Source organism: Oratosquilla oratoria, chromosome 34 (assembly GCF_046742065.1).
Source record: "Oratosquilla oratoria isolate Oo_2021 chromosome 34, ASM4674206v1, whole genome shotgun sequence".
NCBI lineage: Eukaryota > Metazoa > Arthropoda > Malacostraca > Stomatopoda > Squillidae > Oratosquilla > Oratosquilla oratoria.
In genome coordinates, this window is record NC_134810.1 from 30,814,928 (window position 1) to 30,841,832 (window position 26,905).

Consider the following 26,905-nt stretch of genomic DNA (forward strand, 5'->3'; position numbering starts at 1 on the left):
TACTGTAGCACCCCGAATCTGATACTGAAATCTAATGATGTTTTTGTTTACTTTCAGGAAACTGAAACCGAAACCGAAACTGAAACTGCATTGACTACATTGACAAACTGCATTGACAACACTGAAACTGAAAATGGTTTAGAAAAGTGTGATCTCCAATCAATGTGACTGATTTTATAAGAATCTGTGCTTCTTGTGTTTCTATTTTGGACACGTATCTTAGATTGACAGAAAATGGAACGCAAATGCACAAATCATCCTGATAGGTTCTGCCACATATGTGGTAATGTGATTCTTCCTCGTCGACTAGCAAATATAACTGATTTTGTGAAGAAGGCATATCATGCTTACTTTGGAGTTAAGCTTGGGGACCAGGACAAGCCATTTGCACCCCATGTTAGCTGCAAAACATGTGTCGAGAACTTGTGTGATTGGAGAAATAAAAAAAGGAAGAGTATGCCATTCGCTGTTCCAATGGTTTGGAGAGAGGGTAAAGATCATGTGTCAGACTGCTATTTCTGCATGACTAATCTTAAAGGAGTGAACCGCAAGAACAAGCATTGTATTCAGTATCCTAATGTTCCGTCTGCCATACGACCAGTCCCTCATGGTCCAGGCCTGCCCGTTCCCGAGCCAGATGTTGCAATGGAATATAGCTCTGAATCGGAATCTGATAACGCACTAGACAGGGCAGAGGGTGGAGAATACATGCCAGAAGAGAATGACCGGCCAGTGCCTCTAACACAAGCAGATCTCAATGACCTGACACGGGATCTAAACCTATCAAAGGAATCAGCACAGCTTCTGGGTTCTCGTCTTCGTGAGAAAAATTTGCTAGCACCTGAGACAACATTCTTTTGGTACCGAGAGCGTGAAAGAGAATTTAGACAGTTCTTCACAACCCAGAAGGACTCGTCATTAGTTTACTGCAACAACATTGCTGGTTTGATTCAATCAATGGGGCTGGACTATGTTGCTACTGAATGGAGACTGTTCATCGACTCTTCCAGCAGAAGTCTCAAGGCAGTACTCCTTCACAACGGAAATAAATACTCTTCAATTCCAATCGGTCATTCGGTGCAAATGAAAAGAAACTCATGACAACATGGATCAGCTACTGTCTGCTCTGAACTACAATGACCATGGTTGGTTGATCTGTGGAGATCTTAAGGTAGTTGGATTGGTTTTGGGACTACAGGGTGGGTACACAAAGTATCCATGCTTTTTGTGTTTGTGGGATAGTCGGGCTGATGATCAACATTTTGTGGGAAAACCCAGTTTCGGCTATGGCATTCCTTGGGGAGACGGGACTGCTCGGACAGACAGTCTAGGGAACGACAACAACAACAACAACATTTTGTCAGACAAGAATGGCCACCATGACAACGTTTGGAACCTGGTTCACACAATGTTCAGGCTCGTTCTCTTGTTGAACCAAACAAGGTCTTACTCAAACTGGGACTGATGAAGAACTTTGTGAAGGCAATGGACAAGGACGGCATGGGATTTACTTTTCTTCAGCAGAAGTTTCCTCGGATCAGTCTGGAAAAGCTTAAGGCTGGCATCTTTGATGGGCCTCAGATAAGGGAACTTATGAAGGACTCAATGTTTGACGATGCACTGAATGCAGCTGAGCTGTCCGTTTGGTGGTCGCTTAAGTCAGTGATAAGAAACTTTCTAGGAAATAACCGAAGTGCAGAATACGAGAAAGAAGTCAATGAGCTCTTGAACAGCTATCAAAAATTAGGGGCTCGCATGTCAGTCAAAATGCACTTTCTACGGTCCCACTTAGACTATTTCCCTCAGAACTATGGTGACTTCAGTGAGGAACAGGGAGAACGTTTCCACCAGGATATTCGTGTCATGGAAGAACGCTACCAAGGCCGGTGGGATGTGAACTTTCTTGCGGACTACTGTTGGTGTTTGAAACGAGACGTGGTGGCTGCCCAACACAGGAGAAAGTCACTGAAAAGGCCCTTCATCCATGATTAGATTTTCTGTAATATATCCTCTTTATCTTCTGAACTATGCAAGAAAAAATTATTTCTTTTGTCAAATTTTTTTTTCCAAAATTAAAGGGAATAAATAGCACTAAATGGCGTTTTTAATTATTTTTACCGCCTCGTATCTCAAAAACGTGACCCGATTGAACAAAATGAGTGTGATTTTTAGATTCTGCATAGCAAATTACCCTAGAATCAGTTATCAAATGCTTTACCTTTGAAACTTCGCAGGCCAGTGTATAATTTGCTGACCAATAATATTTTTGACTCCAACAGGCCCCCTTGGGATATCTGGGCGCCTAACTTAACAGAGCCCTATTCACTGAGGGTCAGCAGGGTCAAACTACACATTAACCCCTTCCATATGGTGATGCCTACGTAGGTGTCATGAGGAGCAAGTGGGTACGCGAGGATGCCGATGTCGGCGTCATGATTATACTTATTGTAGTTGTACCTGCGTGACCCCAATACTCTGTAAACTGGCTTCATTACATTTTCTATGGTTATCAAAATTCACGGGTGAAAGAGAGAATGATCGATACAGTGGGGACTTTATCTTTTATAATGCAAGTATTATGACACAACATTGTACGTCTGGCAGCTAATGCTGCCCGCGAGATTTTGGTCCGGAGTAAAGGGGCTAATAATCTGATAAGGAAAACCTTACCCCAACTATATTTAATTATGTTATGAATTCACTCCTCCTGAGTAAGGGCCCATGATACTAGCATGTCTGAAGCAGTGAGAATCAGTTTCTCATAACTTTATATCTTATGGCATGAGTACTGTGATGCATCATCAAGACACTGTACATCAGGCATCCAATGTATGCATGAGAATCTGACTCATATTGAAAAAGTTAATAATAAGACATGACTTGGTAGGCCACAGTCAGTGAAGAAAGTGTAACATCCATAGAAGAAGCCTTTACAGCATGCCCAAGAAAATTGATTAAATGAGCATCACTTGAGCCAAGGGTTTCAAAGTCTTCTGTACATAGAATTCTGCATGGAAGACTTCACATGAAGATATATAGAATCCAATTACATTAAATGCTGTTAGAAGAGGACTACTATGCATGACTAATATTCTGTCAGCAGTTCAATGAAGAAGTTAGCAATGGTGATGCACTTCTCAGTAGTTTAATGTTCTATGATGAAGCAACATTTCACATAAGTTTCAACAAGATGGTGCTCCTTGTCACTTTGCTCTTCACACTGAGTTTCTAAATGTCCAACAGATGGATTAGAAGAGGTGGATCATTTTCTTGGCCTCCACATTCACCAGAATAACTCCATTAGATTTCTTTTCATGGGGACATGAGAAAACAATTTTGTATTCAACAAAACCATGTTCATTACAATATAATTTTGGGCATTGGTGCAAATAATTTGACGAATGTTCTTAAACTACAAAACTGTATTACTCTTTGTATTACTAATGATTGTAGACATGTTGAAACTTAAAAAGAATGATAAAAAACTGTTGTGTTTCTTTCTAATGTAATTCTAAAAAAAAATGAAAATAGAGTAAGCTTTCTAATGTTTATTGCATATTCTATCACAAATACCTAAAAAGTTATTAAAAAAATATAAAATGCACACAGACTTTTGGTACACCTTATACACGCACATATACATAAAATCCACTCCCACCCATTCCATCCCCACATACTTCACTCCCACTCACTACCCTTCCTCCCTCTTATCTTGGTTCCTCCTCGATGGCAGGTCATCCCTGTATCTCACCCAATGCCCTGGGTCAGAAGCAGTGTTGCAAGACACAGCACATCCACAGCAAGGCCACTTCATTAAATCAGCAAGCCACCCTCTCCGTCTCCTCATGCAGAAAAAGAGAAGACCGGTAGAAATCCCTTTGGGCTGCGTCAAATTATTTTTTCACACATATTCATTCACCCCCACCTCCCACTACTCCCTTTCATGCTTCAAAGCATCATCCATACACAACCATTCTCCATTCACCCCTGTCTTCTCCCTTCCTTCCTCAACAGACATTCCCCTCTTTCCCAAACCACCCCCCTTTTACTCCATCTATCCATCTTATCCCTGGTCGCCTCTCATGTTCACTCCTTCCACACCTCTTTTACTAGTCTTTCTTCACTCATTCTTTCCATGTGTCCACACCATCCCGATAATCTTTCATCAATCCTATCTCCCAACTCCCTTTCCATCCCCTTTCTCCTCCTCACCTCCTTGTTTCTCACTCTATCTAGCCTAGTAACCCCTATCATACTTCTCAGGCACCTCATCACTAGAAAGGGCCTAAATGTATTAAAGGCAACAGAAGGTAAGGATAATGTGGAATTGATCACAATTAAAGTTGAAAATAGCAATATGAAAAACAGAAAGTTCATAGTTATATATGTGCCCCCAAAAACTAAGACTTGAACCGACAGTGAACACTCAAAATTACTGGAAGACACAAAGAATGAATTAACCGAGACACTGAAATAGGGAAAAAGCATAGTAATTATGGGTGACTTTAATGCAAGGGATATGAATTGGGAAGAATTGGCAATAAAAGGTGGAGAGGAACTTTGGGGCAATGTCTTACTAGATCTGACCACTGATTATACATTGATGCAATGGGTCAAAGAAAACACTAGAGGCATAATGAAGAACCATCGAGACTAGATTTGATATTCACTTTTGAGCCTGAAATTGTGGAAGAAATCAATGATAAGACACCAATTGGGAAGGGTGACCACATACTAATAGAGTTCGAGCTGAAGGAACAAAATGTTGGGAGAAGAAACGAGAAACATAGAGAAGGAAGATTAATGTACAACAAAACTGACTTTGTAAAACTTGAGACATTTTTTCAAAACGCTAGTTGGGAAAAATTTACAAATGATGAAACAAAGATGGAAGATAAATGGAACATTTTTAAAGAAATATATAAAAAGGGAACAGATAAACATGTACCTAAGCAGAAACAGAAAAGGGTGTACAGAAAAAGCCGGTATAATAAAAATGTAGCGATGCTAAAGATAGAGGAGACAAAGCCTGGAAAAGAGACCAAAAAATGACTAAATGGTAAACATACATCAAACTGAGAAATAAACATGTAGACATACACAGAGAAAAAAAGAAACTATGAAAAAGATATAATAGACAAATGCAAAGACCAAACTAAACTATTTTATAGATATATTAACAATAAACTAAAAGACAAACATGAAATACTGAAACTGCATGAAGGAAATAAAGAATACATAGATGTTTATTATTTATCTATACCTATGCATTTATTTATTTTATTTGTTATTTACATTATTATAGTTTTTATTTATTATTTTATTATTATTATGATTCTTTTTTTTTCACATCCGACCTAGATATGGACCAAAAGGTCTCCTGTCGGCATGCTCCGCCTTTGTAATCCTTTATGTAGAAATGGCTGAAGTAATGACTTGACACTTTAGGTCTGTATTTACAGTTGAAAGCTCACAAATGTGGGACAAAGGACACCAAAAAGGATCCCCCAAAATAAAAGAAATAACGGTGACACAGAAAGTAATAAGGGACCAAATAAAGAAACTTGATGTCAGAAAGTTATATGGGCCAGATGGAGTAGAGAACTGGATACTAAAAGAATGTATAGGTGAACTCCACAAGTTCATTTTTTTGTGGTAAGACAGATATGTGAGAAAGCTATAGGAAAGGGGAAGGATTTTTTGGGGCTTTTATGGATCTGGAAAAGGCTTACGACAGGGTAGACAGGAAGGCACTGTGGGAGGTTTTGCGGATATACGGGATAGGAGGAAAGCTTCTAGGAGCTGTCAAGAGTTTTTATGAGAGTAGTAGAGCATGTGTCAGGATTAGAAATGGAGAGAGTGAGTGGTTCAAGGTAAAGGTGGGACTTCGTCAGGGATGTGTTATGTCGCCCTGGCTGTTCAACTTGTACATAGATGGGGTGGTGTGAGAGGTAAATGCAAGGGTGGTGGGTCAGGGATTGGAGATGGTTAAAGAAAATGGAGAAAAGTGGGAGGTGAGCCAGCTGTTGTTTACGGACGACACTGTGCTTGTGGCAGGATCGGAGGAGGGATTGAGGAAGTTGGTCACAGAGTTTGGGAGTGTGTGAAAGAAGAAAGCTGAAGATAAATGTGAGTAAAAGTAAGGTGATGAGATGTTCAAGGGGTGAAAGTGGCAGTAGACTGGAAATGAGCATTAAGGGATAGCGACTGGAGGAAATGGATAGTTTTAGATACTTGGGTGCAAATGTGGCAGGAAAAGGTGGAGTGAAGGTGGAGGTAGAATATAGATTGAGAGAAGCAAGTAAATGCCTTGGTGGATTAAAAAGTGTAATGATTAATAGACATTTGGGAATGGGTGCTAAGAGGAGATTGTATGAAGGAGTGATTGTGCCAACAGCACTGTATGGGGCAGAAACATGGAACATAAGAGAGGAAGAGAGAAGGAGTTTGAATGTGTTTGAGATGAGGTGTCTGAGAAGTATGATGGGGTTACTAGGCTAGATAGAGTGAGAAATGAGGAGGTGAGGAGGAGAACAGGGGTGGAAAGGGAGCTGGGAGATAGGGTGATGATGAAAGAGTATTAGGATGGTTTGGACACATGGAAAGAATGAGTGAAGAAAGACTAGTAAAAGAGGTGTGGAAGGCAGATGTGGAAGAAGTGAACATGACGGGACATCCTAGGATGAGATCGATGGATGGGGTGAAGGGGGCTATGGAGAAGTGGGGAATGTCTGTTGAGGAAGGACAGGAGAGGACAGAAGACAGGGGTGAATGGAGAATGGTTGTATATGGATGATGTTGTGATGCACGAGGTGAAATGGGTGGGGGGATGGGCGGGTGAGGTAGTATGTGTGAGCAAAATTTGACACAGCTCAAAAGGATTTCTCCCTGTCTTCTCCTTTTATGCAGGAGGGGATGGAGAGGGGGGCATCACCGATTTAATGAAGCGGCCTTGCTGTGAATGCACTGTCTTGCGACACTGCCTCTGACCCATGGCAGTGGACAAGGTGCAGGGATGACCCGTCATCAAGGAGGTGCTAAGATAAGAGGAAGGATGGAGGGGGGTGGAGCGTACTTAGGGATGGAATGGGTGGGAATGATTTTATGCCTTTTTCTTTTTGGCTACCTCCCTTGTATAGATGAACTCACAGATAAAATACACAAGATAATTGACTTCTCACTAAAAGAAGGAAAAGTACAAGACTGGAGAAATTCAAATATTGTACCAATATACAAGGGAAGAGATAAAGAAAATCCAACAAACTATAGACCGGTATTCCTTACAAGCACAACTGCAAATATATGTGAAAGAGTTATTAGAAATAAATGGATTAAACACTTGGAAGAGAACAACATATTAAGATTGGTAGAAATAATACAAGAAAGAGATGGTTGGGCAGACTGTGCCTTCTTGGACTTACAAAAGGCTTTTGACAAAGTACCACACAAAAAGCTACTAAGAAAAATTGAAACAATAGGTGGAATACAGGGAAAATTATTGGAATGGATGAAAGAATTCTTGAACTGAAGAAAAATGAGAGTGGTACTTAGAGAAAAGAACTCAAATTGGGTAAATATGACAAGTGGAGTTCTCCAAGGCTCTGTATTGGCTCAGATAATGTTTGCTGTTTATATAAATGACATGGATGAAGGAATCGAATGTTATATAAACTTCTTTGCAGACGATATGAAACTATTGAAGAGAGTAAGTACAGAAGAAGATTGCAAATCTTTTCAAGAAGACCTGGACAAAGTCTGGAAAGAAAACTTGATCTGCTTCTACTCAAGATTAATAGACATAATACAAGAGAGAGATGGTTGGGCAGACTGTGCCTTTCTGGACCTACAAAAGGCATTTGATAAGGTCCTTGAAAGTGGCAGTTGCCGACAAAAAAAAAAAAAGGAAAAAAAAATATATATATATATATATATATATAATTTTTTTTTAGAAAGAATACAAAGAGCAACAACAAAACTGGTGCCAACTCTTTCCAAAATGACATATGAACAAAGACTGTCCAAATTAGAATTACCAACACTGGAACAAAGAAGGGAAAGAGGAGGCCTACTATTTATAGAATTATGAAGGGAATAGAAATCTTAGATAACAATAATTTATTGAAATGGGACAATGGAAAAACAAGAGGACACAAAAAGAAACTAAAAAAAGATAATAACAGAAGAGATCTGAAAAAAATAGCTTCCCACACAAAATGATAGATGCTTGGAACAAATTAGACAAAGAAACAGTGTGTGCAAACATTATTCAAGATTTTAAGAAAAAACTTGATGCTGAGAGATACAAAGACAGGAAACCACGAGCATAGCTCCCTTCCCATATAATACAACTAGGTAAATACATGGAACAAACTGAAAGAGAAAACAGTGAGTGTCAAGACTATACATGATTTTAAGAAATAAATGGATGCGGAATGATACAACTGTGGGTCACTACGAGCATAGCTCTTCTCCCGCAAAACACAACTAGGTAAATAAATACATTCAAACTCCTCCTCCTCTTATGTTCTATGTTTAAGCTCCTTACAGTGCTGTCAGCACAATCACTCCTTCATACAATGTCCTCTTAACATCTACTTCTCATTACACATTTTAGTCCCCCAAACGCTTTTACTTGCTTCTCTTAATCTACATTCTACCTCTACTTCCACTCCTCCCTTTCCTGCTACATTCACTCTCTAGTATCTAAAACTATCCACTTCCTCCATACTCTCTCCCTTAATACTCGCTTCCAGTCTGCTGCCACTTTCTACTCTTGTACATCTCATCACATTACTTTTACCCACATTTATCTTCACCTTCCTTCTTTTGTACACCTTCCCAAACTCCATCACTAACTTCCGCAATCCCTCCTCTGATCCTACCACAAGTGCAGTGTCATCAGCAAACAACAACTGGTTTATCTCCCACTTTTCTCCATTTTCTTTAACCACCTCCAATCCCCAACCCATTACCCTTACATTTTCCTCTTGCACCACCCCATCCATGTATAAATTGAACAGCCAAGGTGACATAACACATCCCTGGTGAAGTCCCACTTTTACCTCAAACCACTCCCTCCCTCTATTTCTTATTTTAACACAAGCTCTACTACTCTCATAAAAACTCTTGCCTGCTCTTAACAGCTTTCCTCCTATCTCATATATCTGCAATACCTTCCACAGTGCCTTCCTGTTTACCCTGTCATAAGCCTTTTCCAAATCCAAAGGCCCACAAAACATCCTTACCTTTTCCTAAAGTTTTCTCACATATCTGTCTTACACAAAAATCTGATCCACACAAACCCTACCTGTCCTCAACCCACACTGTTCCTCACCAATTACTCTCTTTATATATATATATATATATATATATATATAAATATATATATATATATATATATATATATGTCCAACACTGAATGGGTCCCAGTTAACATCTATACATTTTTACCAGCCACAATACACTTTAATTCGAAGCCATACACATCAAGAGACTTGCGGAGGCCAACATGCAGAAATTGAAATATGGTACGGCCAAGGACTTGAATCCAGGCTAGCACGTGACAAGTGTTTGTGACTTAACTGATTTGATGGCACAATCAGTTGAGTCACTAACACTTGTCACGTGCTAGCCCGGGTAAGAGTCCTTGGCCATACGTTTCAATTTCTGCATTTTGACCTCCATGAGTCTCTTGATGTGTATGGCTTAGAATCAAAGTGTATTGTGGTTGATACAATATAAATAAATATATATATATATATATATATATATATATATATATATATATATATGCAGTACTCATCAAAAGTATGTGGTGCCTACCCTTTGTGCACACTTATTTATGATAAAAATAGGCATTTTCTGAGGTGAAATTACATAGACTCTAGCAACCTCCTGTTGTTACAGTGGGCCAACAGAATAGAAAGTGAGGGAGAACCCAGCCAGTTCCTCCCACCCTGCTGTGAAAAGAGCATTTACAGCTAACCCTTCTCATTGGGACCTTGCCTTTTTCACACTTTTTCTTCATTTCCCATGGATCTGTATCATTACCATGGCCCCTACAAAGGAAATAACTAAATATATAATTGCCCAAAACACTGGACTAAAGAAGGCAGGCCACAGAACTGAAGAAATTAGTGAAATGTTGAAGGTGGCCAAGTCCAAAATCAAGAGATACATAATGTGATTTCTGGAGTGAGAAGGGCTGGAGATACCATTCCAGTAACCTGGTAGAGGGGATCCTAAGAAGACTTCTTCAGAAATTTTGCTTTTGTCAGTGGATTTGACTCTAAAGTATGCTTTATGATGTCCAAAACCTTTGGAGAAGTCTTCTTAGGTGACCCTATCTTAGGTTTCTGGGATGGTATCTCCAGCCATCCTCTCTCCTGAAATTGCACCCTGTATCTCTTGACTTTGGACTTGGCCACCTTCAACATATTACTGATTTCTTTAGTTCCATGGCCTGCTTTTTTTAGTCCAATGTTTCAGGCAATTCCAGCTTTAGCTAATTCCTTTGTAGGGGGCATGGTAATGATAAAGACCCTAGGGAAATGAAGAAAACCAGTGTGAAATAAGGCAAGGTCCCAAAGATAGGGGTTACTTGTAAAAGCTCTTTCCGTGGCAGTGTGGAAGTGTCTGGCTGGGTTCTCCCTCACATTCCACTCTGTTGGCCCAGTGTGACAGCAAAGGGTTGCCAAATACATTCTATCTACATAATTTCACCCCAGAAAATATCTTCCTATTTTTGTCATAAATATGCAGTTGGAAGGGGTAGGGGCCTCATACTTTTGACGAGTACTGTACATATAAACCATATCTAGGAGTGTAGAAAAGTCTGTGTTAAGATTGAAAATAAAAAGAGCAAGTGGTGTGTGGTAAAAGGTGGAGCTGCGTGAGGGATGTGTCATATCACCATGGTTGCTCTATGTGTACATGGTTCATGGGCAGGGAATTGGAGATGGCTAAAGATAGTCAAGAGGAATGGGAGGTGACCCACTTGTTGTTTGCAGATGACACTTCACTGGTGGCAATATCAATGGAGGGATTAAGGGAGTTAGTATTGGGGTACTGTTTGCATGTTATTGTGGGGTTAAAAGCTCCTCAGTAGCATCCAGTTGATAATTTAGGGTCTATATAGGGTGCTGCTGTGGACCAGAGCCATACATCATTTTGTCTGCTGTAGTGTATATCTCTATTCATATAGAAATTATGCTACTTTATTATACTGTGATCGTCCTTCTGTTATGTGTCCCCCCACTCATAATACTGTACTGTGCCACTTCTCTGAATATTCATTTCCTTTTTGTGGAACCCTGTGTTAGAGGAGAAAGAATATTGCTACCGAGTGTTCCCACTTGCATCATAAAAGGAGGCAGAAAAGGAAAGGGATAGGACAAGGCATCTTACTCTCTGTAGCTCCAAAGGGGGTATTCCTAAAATAAAAAAAGCAAAGGTGGTCCGGGAGGATTTTTCAACCAGAACCCTAAGGTTTGGATCTTTTAATGTACATGGATGTGGTACAGATGGGAGTGAAAGGGAAGAGATAGGCAATATGTTTGTGAGAAGAAAGATGGATGTGTTGACATTGAGTGAAACTAATTTGAAAGGGAGGGGCCAGTTTTAGTTTGGGAGTGTAGTTGGGAGGTTGTCAGGAATGAAGAGAGGATGAGGGAGATAAGGTGTGGCTATACTAGTAAGTGAAGAGATGGGTAAATGTGTGGTGGTGTGGAAGGTTTCTTCAAGGTTAATGTGGATGAAGGTGAAACTGGGGAGATGTTAGTACATATGGGCCTGGTAGTGAGAAGAGTGTAGAGGAAAGGGAGGCTTTTTGGATAGATTTAAATGACTGCACAGAGGGTTTAGGAGAAAATGTCAATGTAGTTGTATTGGGAGATCTCAAGGCTTGGTTATGAGATGAACCAATAGAAAGAGTGGTTGGGAAGTGTGATGTTCCAGGAAAAAATTGTTGAGGAGAGATGATGGTGGAGGTGTATCTAGAGTTGATGATAGCAAATACAGTGTTTACGAAGAAAGTCAAGCATAAGTACACATGGGAGAGGATGGTGGAAGGAAGGATGGTAGATAGGGCTTAAATGAACCATAGAGTGGTAACCTGTAGAAGAGTTGTAAGTTTTGGATGTACATGTTCTAAGGGGAGAGAGTGGGGGAATATCACATAATTTTTTGGAAGGTAAGTTGAGAGTGGAGGATAGTTGGAGAAAGAGGAAAAGGACAGAAAATAGTGAAGTGCTTGGAGTAAAGTGCTTAAATGAGAAAGAGAAGGAGTACAAAAAGAAGCTGAGAGAAGAGTGGGAGGGAGAGATGGATAGAGTAGAACTAGGAGTGGAAGAAAAATGAATGCGTTTCAAAGAGGGAGTCACAAGGTGTACAAAGATGGTATGTGGAACAAGGAGGATGGGAGGAAATAGAAGGAAGGGTAGCGAGTGGTGGGATGATGAAACAAAGAAGGTTGCAGAAGTGGAGAAATGAGCATTCACAGACTGGCTACAAAATAGGACAAGAGAATCATATGAGAGGTACAAAGAAAAGAGAAGTAAAGCATAAGTTAAGGAGGCAAAGCAGAGAGACGTGAAGTGGGGGAAGAGTATGACAGAAAAATTTGAAAGTATTAAAAATTGTTTTGGAAAGAAATTTAGAGAAGAGGTGAATCAAGTAGAGACGAAAAGGTACAATGTGCAAATGGAGAGATGATAATGGAAGAGACACCAGTAAGGGAAGATGGGCAGTATTTAAGGAAATTGATAAATGTGAAGGATAGGGAGGGAAAGGCAGTTGCAGTTGAAAGTGTTAAGAAAATGACAGTGATGAATGAGGAAAATGGAGGAGAAATAAGGAAAGATGAGGTGAATGCAGTTATTAAAATGGTGTCATGAGGAATGTCTAAAAAAGGGTGGTACAGTGATGGTGAACTGGCTGAAGAGATTGTCTGATGTTCGTCTAAAAGAGGGAAGAGTGCTGGGGGACTGGAGGAGTGCCTACATAGTTCTGTTTTACAGGGGTAAAGGGGACAAGTGTGAGTGTAGTAGTTTCAGAGAAATCAGTTTGTTGAATAGTTGGAAAGGCTTAAGGGAGGGTTTTGATTGAGAGGATTGGGAAAGGAACAGAGGGAGTAACTGTTGAGGAACAGTGTGGGTTTAGGACAGGTTGGAGTTGTGTGGATCAGATTTTTGTGATGAGTTAGATATGTGAGAAAGCTTTAGGAAAAGGTAAGGATTTTTTTACATCTTTATGGAGTTGGAAAAGGCTTATCACAGAGTAAACAGGAAGGCACTGTGGAGGGTAGTGCATATATATGGAATAGGAGGAAAACTGTTAAGAGCAGTCATGAGTTTATATGGGAGTAGTAGAGCCTGTGTTAGAATTAGAAATGGAAAGAGTGAGTAGTTTGAGGTAAAGGTGGGACTTCACCACTAATGGAGTGGTGCATGAGGTAAACACAAGGGTAATGGGCCAGGGTTTGGAGATGGTTAAAGAAAATGGAGAAAAATGGGAGATAAGCCAGTTGTTGTTTGCTGACAACACTATACTTGTAAGGGGGAAAAAGCCTTTGGTATATGTATGGATGTACCGTGGCTGCGAAAAGTTTGGGCGCAAAATTATAGGCGCCCCAACTTTCCCCTAAACTCAAAACATGCGAAAAATACAACTTTCCACCCAAACTTTTCGCTATTTTTCAATGCTAGCGTTTGTACCCGTATTTAGCCGAGACAATACACACTATTTGGCAACTCTGTTTAGGTGCACTTGATGTCACATGGAGTCACTTTCTAAACATCTCTCATGGAGAGTAGTCTTTTTTTTGCGGTGGTCTCTGTTTTTGTGCCTTGATATCTCCATAATGGGAAGTGGTAAAGAGCTGGAAAGAGACACAGTTGTTACAATCATAACCCTCTATAAGGAGGGTTATAAGTGTAAAGATATTGCTACTCGTGTGGGAATTGGAGTGCGTCAAGTGCAAAAGTGGACCAAGAAATTTCGAGACGAAGGAAGTGACATCATTCGTACTCCAAAGCATCGCTCTGGTCGGCCAAGGAAGATATCAAATCGTACTTCTACGGTTCTAACTGCCTCCTAATAACCATAGGAGACAGTTAGAACCGTAGAAGTACGATTTGATATCTTCCTTGGCCGACCAGAGCGATGCTTTGGAGTACGAATGATGTCACTTCATTCGTCTCGAAATTTCTTGGTCCACTTTTGCACTTGACGCACTCCAATTCCCACACGAGTAGCAATATCTTTACACTTATAACCCTCCTTATAGAGGGTTATGATTGTAACAACTGTGTCTCTTTCCAGCTCTTTACCACTTCCCATTACGGAGATATCAAGGCACAAAAATAGAGACCACCGCAAAAAAAAAGGACTACTCTCCGTGAGAGATGTTTAGAAAATGACTCCATGTGACATAGAGTGCACCTAAACAGAGTTGCCAAATAGTGTGTATTGTCTCGGCTAAATACGGGTACAAACGCTAGCATTGAAAAATAGCGAAAAGTTTGGGTGCAAAGTTGTATTTTTCGCATGTTTTGAGTATAGGGGAAAGTTGGGGCGCTTATAATTTTGCGCCCAAACTTTTCGCGGCTACTGTATATATATATATATCATATATATATATATATATATATATATATATATATATATATATACACACACATATATGTATATATATATATATATATATATATATATATATATATATATATACATATATATGTATATATATATACATATATATAAATATATATATATATATATATATATACATATATATTATATACATATATATATTATATACATATATATATATATATATATATATATATATGTGTGTATATGTATATATATATATATATATATATATATGTGTATATATATATATATACAATAGCCACCATAATTTTGGACACAATAATACTGATGTCAATATTTATGCCAGAAATTTGAAGTCCTTCACCCTAGATATCCTGAGCAAGCAAGATATTAGATTCGACAGGGGGAGGATTACGTTTTTAAACCTCTGTGCTTTACCTTCTATTTTACGTAAATTCTCAGTACTTTGGTGTCTGTGTTGCCGGCTATGGGTAGTGGATGTGAAATTGAATGTGACAAGATTGCTGCTATAGTGGCCCTGTTTAAGGCAGGGCATTCTGTGAAGGAAATCTCTGAAAATACAGGAGTTACAGTGCATTCAGTACAATGCTGGTTGTTATGTTTCAAGGATGGTGGGTGGGGCGTCAGTACCTACCCCATGTCAGCACTGTGGCAGACCCAGGAAACTCACACCATGCATTTTAAATATTATTAAGCATGAGATAGACAGGTCTCCTCATAAATTTGCCAAACAAATTCAGCAGGAATACCCTAGGTTATTAGGTGGTGTGTCTCTTTGCATAGTGCAACACTACTCCACCACCCTTGAAACATAACAACCAGTGTTGCACTGAATGCACTGTAACTCCTGTATTTTCACAGATTTCCTTCACAGAATGTCCTACCTTAATCAGAGCCACTTTAGCAGCCATTCAATTTCATGTCCACTACTCATAGCTGGCAACACAGATGTCAAACCACTGAGAATGTTTATAAAATCAAAGGCAAAAGCACAGATCTCCAGAAAGTAATCCTCCCCCTGTCCAATCTCAAAGAGCACTGAGCCTGGAAACACTGCATGCCCTGGTGGCAGCCAACCTTGGTCTTGCTGCCAGGCATACAAAAAAAAAAATATCTGATTCACTCTGGATATTGAGGGCAAGGGACTTCCAATTTGTGGTAGCATTATTGCATCAGCATTATTGTGTCCAAACTTATGGTGGCTATGGTATATATATATATACATATTTCATCTTCTTACTTCCTAATTTATCTCAGTCTGAAATAACAAAGTCAGCAGAAAACAAAATTCAGGAGAAAAGATACAGTAAATATCAACTAAATCACAACACAAAACCTACTTACTTTGACTATGCACTCTAATGACTCTTCTTCTTCATCCTCTTCAATATCAGAAGAATTTGAACCAGTTTTTCTACCACCACTCATAAACTTTTCATGGGCAGCATCCACTTCATTCAATAGCTGCTCCCGCTCATCTGTAAAAGTTTACATGGTACTTTTGTCAATATTCTAGTTACAAAATAATATTAACACAGACCAATCATTTAACATTTCAACTTTAATATAACTCATAACTATTGGGACCTGCGGTCGAGTGTAGCATAGTGCAGTATGGTATCCAGTGTAGTACAGTATAATACAGTCTGGTGTAATACAGTGGTGACACAATCAGCCATGAAGTAGCAAGAGGCGTTAGTAAGGTCAATGGCCCTTTCAGACAACCAGTAACATCAGAGGGTTACACATACCCAGTGAGTGCCTTACTACCACAGATATGGACCACAATATTAACAAACACACCCAGTATGTCAACATATTGTATGTTTGAGTTCAGACATTAAAGCATGCTGATGTCACATGCACGTAACTACAGTTTTCCACACAGATTGGTGGACACTTGGGACAAACTGGATGAAACAATAGTGTGTGTAAAAACCATACATGAATTTAGGAGCAAATTAGATACTGCGAGTTACAAAGGTAGGACACCACAAGTGTAGTTCCCCTTCCTGTATGACACAGCTAAGTAAATACACTACCATCAATTAGTGTTGGACAAGATTTATATAATCATTGGATTAAAAATAGAGAGGAAAAACAAGGTAAAGGAGTCATGTTTTTGACTAAGAAAGGCTTAAATGTGACAAAGATTACATAAGGAAAAAATAATGTGGAATTAATTATGATATGGTTGAAAATAGTGACATGAAAAGAAGAAAATTTGTAGTGCTATGTGTGCCCCTGAAAACACATTCTTGGAAAGAGAGTGACCATTCCAAAATGTTTGGAAAACAAGGCACACATTAAATGAAATAATGAAAGGAAACTTAGTAATTACGGGTGACTTTAACTCTAAAGAAATATGTTGGGAGGAGATGACAGTGAAAGGTGGAGAGGACCTTTGGGGAAACATACTACTGGACATGACCATTGAATGAACATGACTCAATTGGTAAAAGAGAATACCAAATATAAAAATAATGAAGAACCGTCAACTTAATATTTATGTCAGAACCTTATATTGGGGATAAAATGGAATACAAGACAACAATTGGGAAGAGAGACCACATACTACTTGAGCTTGAACTAAAAGAGGAAATTTATCTGGGAAGAAATGAGAAACAGAAAAGGAAGTTGGGAACACTTCTTTAATGAAGAAACACAGGTGGAAGAGAAATGGATGATATTAAAAGAAATCTAGAATGAAGGAGTGGATACATACAAAAAAAACAAAAACAAAAAAAAACAGGAAAAGGTATACATTAAGTGCTGGTACAAGAAATATGTAGTGAGGCAAAATATTAAAAAAAAAAATATATATATATATATATATATAAAAAAACTAGAAAGAATTCAAAGAGCAATGACAAAGATGGCACCAACACTCTCTTATTTGACATATGAACAAAGATTGGATAAACTCGAACTACCAACCCTTGAACAAAGAAGAGAAAGAGGTGATTTACTAACCATCTACAGAATTATGAAAGGGATGGAAATTCTTGATAGAGACAACTTACTAAAGTGGGACAGAAGAAAAACAAGAAGACACGAGAAGAAACTTAAGAAGGACAGTTACAGAAGAGATCTGAAAAAGAATAGCTTCCCACATAGAGTGATAGATATCTGGAACAAACTGAATGAGGAAACAGTGCTAAAACTATACAAGATTTTAAGAACAAACTGGATGAGGAAAGATACAAAAGCAGGTCACTATGAGCATAGCTCTCTTCCCGTAAAATACAACTAGGTAAATACTGCAGTGCCACTTCCAGTCATTCCAGATGTGGCACCGTGGATGGACTGGATGGACTATGCTGTAATGGCTGGAGTTACTAAGATGTCATGCAAGATACAGGTGATACAGGTCTGGATGTGCTTATCCCTACACATCCTGAGTTTCCTGCAGAAATCATGAGTACCTCGACATGGTGGTTCTATAAGATGGATGCTGCCTAAAATAATCTCTCCCACCCATTTTCAAAACCCAATAACATCCTCAACTCCATCTGGATGTACCCTGAGGCTCCTAAACCAAAACAATTAAAGACAAATGCCAAGGGGATCACACAGCCTTTGGACTAGGCCTAGGTTCCTTCTTTAACAACTTTGTGTTTCCTTCACTTTTTCCGGCCCTTTCACCCCATCTATCCACCCTGGCTAGGATGGATGGATAGGGTGAAAGGGGCTTTAAGCACGAGGGGAATGACTGTTGAGCAGCAAAGGGAGATGGCAAGACATAGGTGTTAGTGGAGAATGGTTGTGTAGGGATATTTTGATGCAGCCCAAAGGGATTTCTCATCTTCTCTACTTTTCCCATCAGAGGACAAGAAGGGAGGGTCCCCATGTAAATGAAACAACCCCACTGTAGATGTGCTGTGTCTTGCTACATTGCTTCTAACCTGTTCAGTGGGCAGGATACTGAGACAATCTTTCATCTACATAAATAATCTATATGCATAACTACGTAAATTGTAATTTTTCAAGTGCCAGCTTGCCTCGATTATAATAATTACTGCATGAATTTCACTAATTGGAAATCCTAAGGCCCACTGCAACCAAGAATGGTCCTGATGCCCTCCCACAAATCTCTCTAGGAAGAAACATTACAACTGATATCTACACTTTATTAGTATAGAATTCTTCCCATGTTACTGGCTTCAGGGATGGGAGTAACTACCAATCATCAGTTCTCCTTTTGCTTAAAACTTGAAGAAAATCAAAGTAGATATAGAGATCTTGGGCCCAGATCAAAGACTGAATATCAGCTCCAAGAATTAAAGAGAGGAACACATAATGGATTTTTGAGATGGATAGCAGAGAGATAACTCTTTCTGAGATCTGTAGAATCACCAAAAAGAGGTACCTGTCATTGGTCCCTTTTCACCAAACACTGTTATATGTAACACCATTGTTCAGTTGCATAACCAAAACATGCCATTTCTTTTTGTGACTCCTTTCATTAAATATGAAAAGTAAACTTACCAGAAGAAAGAGTTGCGAAGGGAAGAAGATATTTACAATATATAGCATCTAATTTTGTAAGTCTGTCCTGAGCTGTCCGTGGAATTCTACACGTATCAGCAACCTTCCCCCACAACTCTTTTTCAATGACACACATTAAACCTCCATGCTGCTCCACAACTTCATATAGTCGCACAAGGTCTAACTCCATTCCACCAATCTGAAAAAAAAGTATATATATATATATATACACTTACAAAATTAGACATAAGTTATATATATATACATATATAAACACTCATAGATAGCATGAATTCAGGATTAAATGAATCAAACAATTATCTAGCGGAAGAAAAACCAGATATAATGGGAATTGAGGAGGCAAAATTAAAAGGTCCACTACCACCAAATACTGCTTGACAAGATATATATAAACACTAGATTAAAAATAGGGAGGAAAAACAGGGTGGGGGAGTCATGTTTTTGACTAAGAAAGGCTTAAATGTGACAAAGATTACATACATACATATACCAAAGGCTTTTTTCCCCTTACATGGGAGATAGCCAAAAAACAAAGGCATAAAAACTATTCCCACCCATTCCATCCCCAATACACTCCACTCAACCTCCACCCTCCCTCTTATCTTGGCACTTTCTGGATGACAGGTCATCCCTGCATCTTGTCCACTGACCTGGGTCAGAAGCAGTGTCACAAGACACAGCACATCCACAGCAAAGCCACTTCATTAAATCGGCGACCCCCCTCTCTGTCCCCCCAGCCAGAAAAGGAGATGGGGAGAAATCCCTTCAGATTGCGTCAAATTTTTCACACATACTACCTCACCCCCCATTCCCCAACCATTCCACCTCATGCATCATAACATCATCCATTTACAATCATTCTTCATTCACCCCGTCTTCTGTCCTCTCCTGTCCTTCCTCAACAGACATTCCCCTCTTCCCCAAAGCCCCTTTTACCCCCATCCATCCATCTCATCCTTGGTTGCTTTCTCATGTTCACTCCCTCCACATCTGCCTTCCATACCTCTTTTACTAGTCTTTCTTCACTCATTCTTTCCATGTGTCCAAACCATCCTAATACTCTTTCATCAACCCTACCTCCCAACTCCCTTACCACCTCCTTTCTCCTCATTTTTCACTCTATCCAGCATAGTAACCCCTACTATACTTCTCAGACGCCTCATCTCAAACACATTCAAACTCCTTCTCTCTTCCTCTCTTATGTTCCAGGTTTCTTCCCCATACAGTGCTGTCAGCGCAATCACTCCTTCATACAACCTCCTCTTCACATCCATTCCCAAATTTCTAATTCTCATTACACTTTTTAATCCACCAAGACATTTACTCACTTCTCTCAATCTACATTCTACCTCCACCTCCACTCCTCCCTTTCTTGCCACATTCACTCCCAAGTATCTAAAACTATCCACTTCCTCCAGTCTCTCTCCCTTAACCACTTCAGTACGGAACTTAAATCTCGCGGGCAGCAGCCAATGCCAGCCGTACGTGTTGTAATAATACTCGCATCATAAAATATAGTCACCACTTATATCGATCGTTCTCTCTTTCACCTGCGAATTTTGAAAACCACAGAGAATGGGATTCAGGGCACATTTGAGAGAATGTAAAAACACAGGGGCGACTACAATAAATATAATCAAGATGCCGATATGGCAGCGTCGCGAATCCACTTGCTCCTCATGACGCCTACGTAGGCGGCACCGTATGGAAGGGGTTAAGGGAGCATTGCCAGTGATATTTCGAAAAAATTCTGGTACACGAGTGAATTTTAGGTGCACATTTCAAAAGAATCTCTATGATGGTGGCAACACTCATACAAAGTTATAAAGCTGTATTTTGTTTCTATTCTTTTATACAAAATAAAAGATAAAATATTGGCAACCTCTGGCAACCCCATTGCATAAAAAAAAATTCTGAATACAGTATTGAAAGAGCGTCAACATTTCTATAGCTATTTCGTTTTTTGCTATAGAATTGTTTATGGAGATATTTGGCTATTACTCCCACCAGCATACCCCACAAAGACAGGGGACAGGGCACCAGTACTCTTGAAAAGGTCAAAGGAAGGTGACGTCGCTCATGGCGCTCTCAGTGTATGCAATAATTTTGATTCCTCACCCTGTATTGTTGCTGTGATCATGGAAAAATTAACAAGAAACAAGAGAGTGAAGTGGCAGAATATAGAGAGGGCCTGTGAGTGCCTGAAATAGAAACAAGAAGGACAAAGAGGAGAAAAGCAGTGAAGCTGTGCCCATTACTCCGCAAGCATTTAATAGCGACACCCAACTTAAACCTCCACCCACGCCACACCACTCACCCTCACCTCATCAGCAAAGAAGAAGAAATTGGAGATTTGCTATACATCACAATCATCAAACAAATGGTTACAAAAAATGGTTGCGAAAATTTAAATCCCCCGTCCTGTCAATTTTATGCTTTCGTTGTTTCTGTTGTAATATCTTCAGTTGTTCATTATGGATTTTTGTCATTTTTGTTTTATTTGAAAGTAAACATCATACTCTTTATTTTCTACAGTAAAAAATAAAAGACTGCTTTTTTTTTTTTTTTGGTGAAACCTGAATTTTGCAGCATTTTTTAATTCAGAGAAACAAATTAATAAAAAATCAGGGGTATTTGTTTGAAAAAAAGTATTCAATAAGATTTGTTCCCCAGACTCTAAGCTTTCATTTTATACCAAGGTGAATGTTGAAGGATTTTCCATTAAGTAATTAGAGCTTTGTGATGGCCCACCATCCTCCATGTATTTAAAATGTCTGTTTATGTATAATATTCTGTATAACTATGTATGTACTGTAAATTGTTAATATACGTGTGTTTTTCCTACTCTCCTCCCCTTCGATCCCCTCCTTACTACTTGTCTGAAAGACCCAGACTAGTTCTGTCCAGTTCATCCTTCTCCTTCCTCCTGTCCTCGCAAACACTATACTGTATATACGGCGTCCACCGGCTTCCAGATGGACTTTTTTTCGTTGGCTACCGGGACGTTACTTCCCTCCCACATCGCTTTTCGCTATATCCAATCCCATTGTGTTCACACATAACTAAACTGTATTCTCATGACTTAGTTTCGGTTCAGGTTGAGGAATTATTTGTATTATCAAACGTTACAAATTGTCTATTGATTATTTTTTTTTTGTAAAGATATTATATTCATTTTGTTGACTTTTGATTATAAATTAAATTAGTTATAAATGTTACCTTCCATTTGGATTTGCCTTAACCACATCAAGGCCACTAAGTACAAACCCCTCCTAGACAGAAAGTCATTTTATCCTTGCGGAAGGCATAACAGCTTCAATAGAGCTCACTTTATCTTCATTATTCACTATGCCTTATATATACATGGGAGGAACACAACATCCTGAGGAATTAAACACTAATGTAAGGGGTATCTATATCTACATTCATTAAACACATACTTTGAAAAAAAAAAAAATAATAATAATAATAAATAAATAAATAAATAAATCACCTACTCTATAAAGTGATGCAACACTCCCTTAATGCTCACTTCCAGTCTGCTGCCATTTTCACCCCTTGTACATCTCATCACCTTTTACCCACATTTCAACTGCCTCCTTTCACACACTCTCCCAAACTCTGTCACCAACTTCCTCAATCCCTCCTCTGATCCTGCTACAAGTGCAGTGTTGTCAGCAAACAACAGCTGGCTCACCTCTCACTTTTCTCCATTTTCTTCAACCATCTCCAATTCCTGACCAACCACCCTTGCATTTACCTCTCACACCACCCCATTCATGGATAAGTTGAACAGCCGGGGTGACATAACACATCCCTGACGAAGTCCCACCTTTACCTCAAACCACTCACTCTCTCCATTTCTAATCCTGACACAAGCTCTACTACTCTCATAAAAACTCTTGACAGCTAAAAGCTTTCCTCCCATCCCATATATCTGCAAAACCTCCCACAGTGCCTTCCTGTCTACCCTGTCATAAGCCTTTTCCAGATCCATAAAAGGCAAAAAAATATCCTTACATTTTCCTATAGCTTTCTCACATATCTGTCTTACCACAAAAATCTGATCTACACAACCTCTACCCGATCTAAATCCACACTGTTCCTCTCCAATTACTCCCTCTGTTCCTCTCCTAATTCTCTCAATCAAGATCCTCCCATAAGCCTTACCAACTACACTTAACAAGCTAATCCCTCTGAAACTACTACACTCACACTTGTCCCCTTTTCCCTTGTAAAGTGGAACTATACAGGCACTCCTCCTGTCCTCCAGCACTCTACCCTCTTTCAAATATTAAATAACATCACCAGCCAGTCCACCATCACTGTACAAAGATTACAGAAGGAAAAAATAATGTGGAATTATGATAAAAGTTGAAAATAGTGACATGAAAAGTAGAAAATATTTAGTGATATGTGTGCCCCCGAAAACACATTACTGGAAAGAGTGTGACCATTCCAAAATATTGAAAGACACAAGGCATACATTAATTAAAATACTGAAAGGAGGAAACTTAGTAATTATGGGTGACTTTAACTCTAAATATGTCGGGAGGAGATGACAGTGAAAGGTGGAGAGAACCTTTGGGGAAACATACTACTGGACATGACCACTGAATACACAATGACTCAATGGTTAAAACAGAATACCAGATATCGAAATAAGGAAGAACTGTCAAGACTTAATATTTATGTCAGAGCCTGCAACTATGGGTAAAATGGAATACAAGACACCAATTGGTAGGAGTGACCATATACTACTTGAGCTTGAACTAAATGAGGAAATTCATTTGGGAAGAAATGAGAAACTCAGAGAAGGCAGACTAATGTATAATACAATGGATTTTGGGAAACTCAGAAAAAATTTTCAAAAACCAGTTGGGAAAGCTTCTTTAATGAAGAAACACAGGTGGAAGAGAAATGGATGATATTAAAAGAAATGTATAATGAGGGAGTGGATATATACGTACTAAAATTAAAAAAACATGAAAAGGTATATATTAAGTGCTGGTACAACAACAAAAATGTAATGAGGCACAAGATAGAAGAGACAAAGCTTGGAAAATATGGAAAAAAGAAAAACACACACACACACACATATACCAAAGGCTTTTCTCTTACAAGGGAGGTAGAGAAAAAATAAAAAAATAAAAGCATAAAAACCATTCCCACCCATTCCATCCCCAATACACTCCACTCCCCTCCACCCTCCCTCTTATCTTGGCACCTCCTGGATGATGGGCCATCCCTGTATCTTCTCCACTGCCCTGGGTCAGAAGCAGTATCACAGGACACAGCACCTCCACAGCAAGGCCGCTTCATTAAATCAGCGACCCTCCCCCCCCCTCCATCCCCTCATGCAAAAAAGGAGATGGGGAGAAATCCCTTTGTGCTGCATAAGGTTTTTCACACACATACCTCATCCCCCCATCCCCCCCACCTCCACCTCATGCATCACAACATCATCCATATACAGACGCTCCTCTACTTACGTTCATTTGTTTTACGTTTTTTCGATTTTACGTTTGAACTGACTGAAAAAAAAAAAAAAAAAAAAAAAAAAATTGAGTGAATTTTTTAGTTTAGCGCTCTCTCCGTAGTTCAAACGAAACTTGCGCATGACGCTGCGTCCATTGTTTACATTGCACAAAGGACAAACTGACCATGCCTTGCCTCATCCTCATCCTCATCCTCCCCCTCCTCCTCCACCATCTCAATTTATGTTGCTTGAATTTAATTTATTTGAAACTAATGTTATTATTTTACAATGTTATGTGTATAATTAATGATTTAGGGGTGTTTTATAAGATACGGTAATAGAATTTACAGATGTATAGTACAGTAACAACTTACGTTCGGCCATTTGGAACGTAACTAAAACGTAAGTTGAGGAGCGTCTGTACAATCATTTTCCATTCACCCGTCTTCTGTCCTCTTCCCCAAAGCCCCTTTCACCCCATCCATCCATCTCATCCAAGGTCGACCCCTCATGTTTACTCCTTCCATATCTGCCCTCCATACCTCTTTTACTAGGCTTTCTTCATGTATTCTTTCCATGTGTCCAAACCATCCCAATACTCTTTCATCAACCCTATCTCCCAACTCCCTTGCCAGGTCCTGGAGCCGCAGCGTCTATGTCGTGGGACCACCCCCCAACCCCAAGAGTTGGGGGCCAAACAGCAGCAACCAACCCTGGCCATCGTCTCTACGCAGGTGGCACCGATCCCCAAGAGGAGCTATGTCTGCATTGGGGAGTACCACAATCCTTTTTCTCAACATGCCATGTTACATTTTTTCTGCACCGAGGGGTGTTTTTCCGGCGATCACCCCTCTTCTTCTACTTTTAGCCAGAGATGTAGAGAGCAATCCTGGGCCCGCCACAAAATACACATGCCCAACATGCTCTAAACCCATTACTTCGAGCAGACAGACAAAGGGCTCAGTTCAGTGCAATATGTGCAAAATCTGGGCCCACCTCACTTGTACAACACTACTAAGTATTTCAGCGGCTTTGACCCATCGTTTTTCGCTCATATTTCTGAAATAATCATTCACATCAGCATGGTATATTAGCACAGCCTAATTCACACCCTGCCATAATTTTTGACGTTATAGTGCATTCACAAGTGTATTTAATTACTGTGTTTACTCTTGATATTGTGTGTGTCGTAGCCGACATCCGTGAAGTAAATCGAACAAGTGAATTTGGGATACACGAGGTAGTTTGTGATGACGTCACGACTTCACCTGTTCGATTTACTTCACGGGTGTCGGCTACGACACACTTAATATCAAGAGTAAACGCCGTAATTAAATACACTTGTAAATGCACTATAACGTCAAAAATTATGGCCGGGTGTGAATTAGGCTGTGCTAATATATCATACTGATGTGAATGGTTATTTCGGAAATATGAGCAAAAAACGATGGGTCAAAGCCGTTGAAATACTTAGTAGCTGACACGAACCAATACACAAACACGTGGACATGTTCTACCTGCCCTCCAGTAACTCCACTCCCACCTCCCCAACCACAGCCAGCACCCTTACCCACTCCCAATTTCCCTTTGCCCTTATCCCCAATCAGTACTCCCCTTCCTTTGTCCCCAATCTCTCCTTTCCCCCCTCTAACCCAGATCCTATACCTTCCCCATTAACACCCCAACCTCAACCCCAAACGGCAACATACAACACATACAGAACACACAACATCAACATATTACAACACAACATTGATGGTATTAACACGAAAAACATGAACTCAAACACTTTCTTAAACAACACAACATACACATTCCAATTATACAAGAAACAAAACTAAGACACTCACACAAAACACCATCATTTCATAATTACATCACCATCAGACAAGACCGGACCGACGGCGATGGCGGTGGACTCATCACCCTGATCCACCACTCCATCTGTTTTGTGGACACAAGTGCCACAACCAAAATTCTCCTCCCTACCACAGATAACACTACAGAAATCCAATCCATTCGAATCTGCACAGGCAACAAATCAACACTGACAATACTTAACATGTACATTCCCCCCCACTCATCCCCCACAGTTCCAAACACCTTCAGGCCTCAATTTAGCCAACTAGCCTCAATCCCCAACCTGATCATGGGTGGTGACTTCAACGCCAAGTCGTCTGCCTGGTATGTCGACAACCCTGACACAGACAGAGGGCTTGATATACAGACTCAGTTTGACTCACTGACTATCATGAACAACACACATAATCATACACATATCCC

At 39.6% G+C, this 26,905-nt stretch overlaps 2 protein-coding genes across 3 annotated transcripts in view; one reads left to right on the forward strand and one right to left on the reverse strand.

Annotated features, from left to right (window-relative positions):
• Positions 1–26,905, forward strand: part of prel (preli-like) — a 358,444-nt gene that overhangs the window by 115,228 nt on the left and 216,311 nt on the right. Inside the window, exon 4 of one of the 2 annotated variants that reach the window (XM_076173321.1) lies at positions 14,320–14,379. The exons of the other annotated variant lie outside the window; for it this stretch is intronic. Within the exon in view, the coding sequence (XP_076029436.1) occupies positions 14,320–14,364 (45 nt within the window). The 3' untranslated portion in view covers positions 14,365–14,379. Of the gene's footprint in view, positions 1–14,319; positions 14,380–26,905 lie in introns of those variants that run through there. 2 annotated transcript variants of the gene reach the window in all.
• Positions 1–26,905, reverse strand: part of LOC143018165 (uncharacterized) — a gene marked incomplete at its 3' end in the record, with an annotated part of 324,170 nt that overhangs the window by 83,415 nt on the left and 213,850 nt on the right. Inside the window, 2 exon segments of the mRNA XM_076173326.1 lie at positions 15,979–16,112; positions 19,123–19,321. Coding sequence (XP_076029441.1) covers positions 15,979–16,112; positions 19,123–19,321 — 333 coding nt within the window.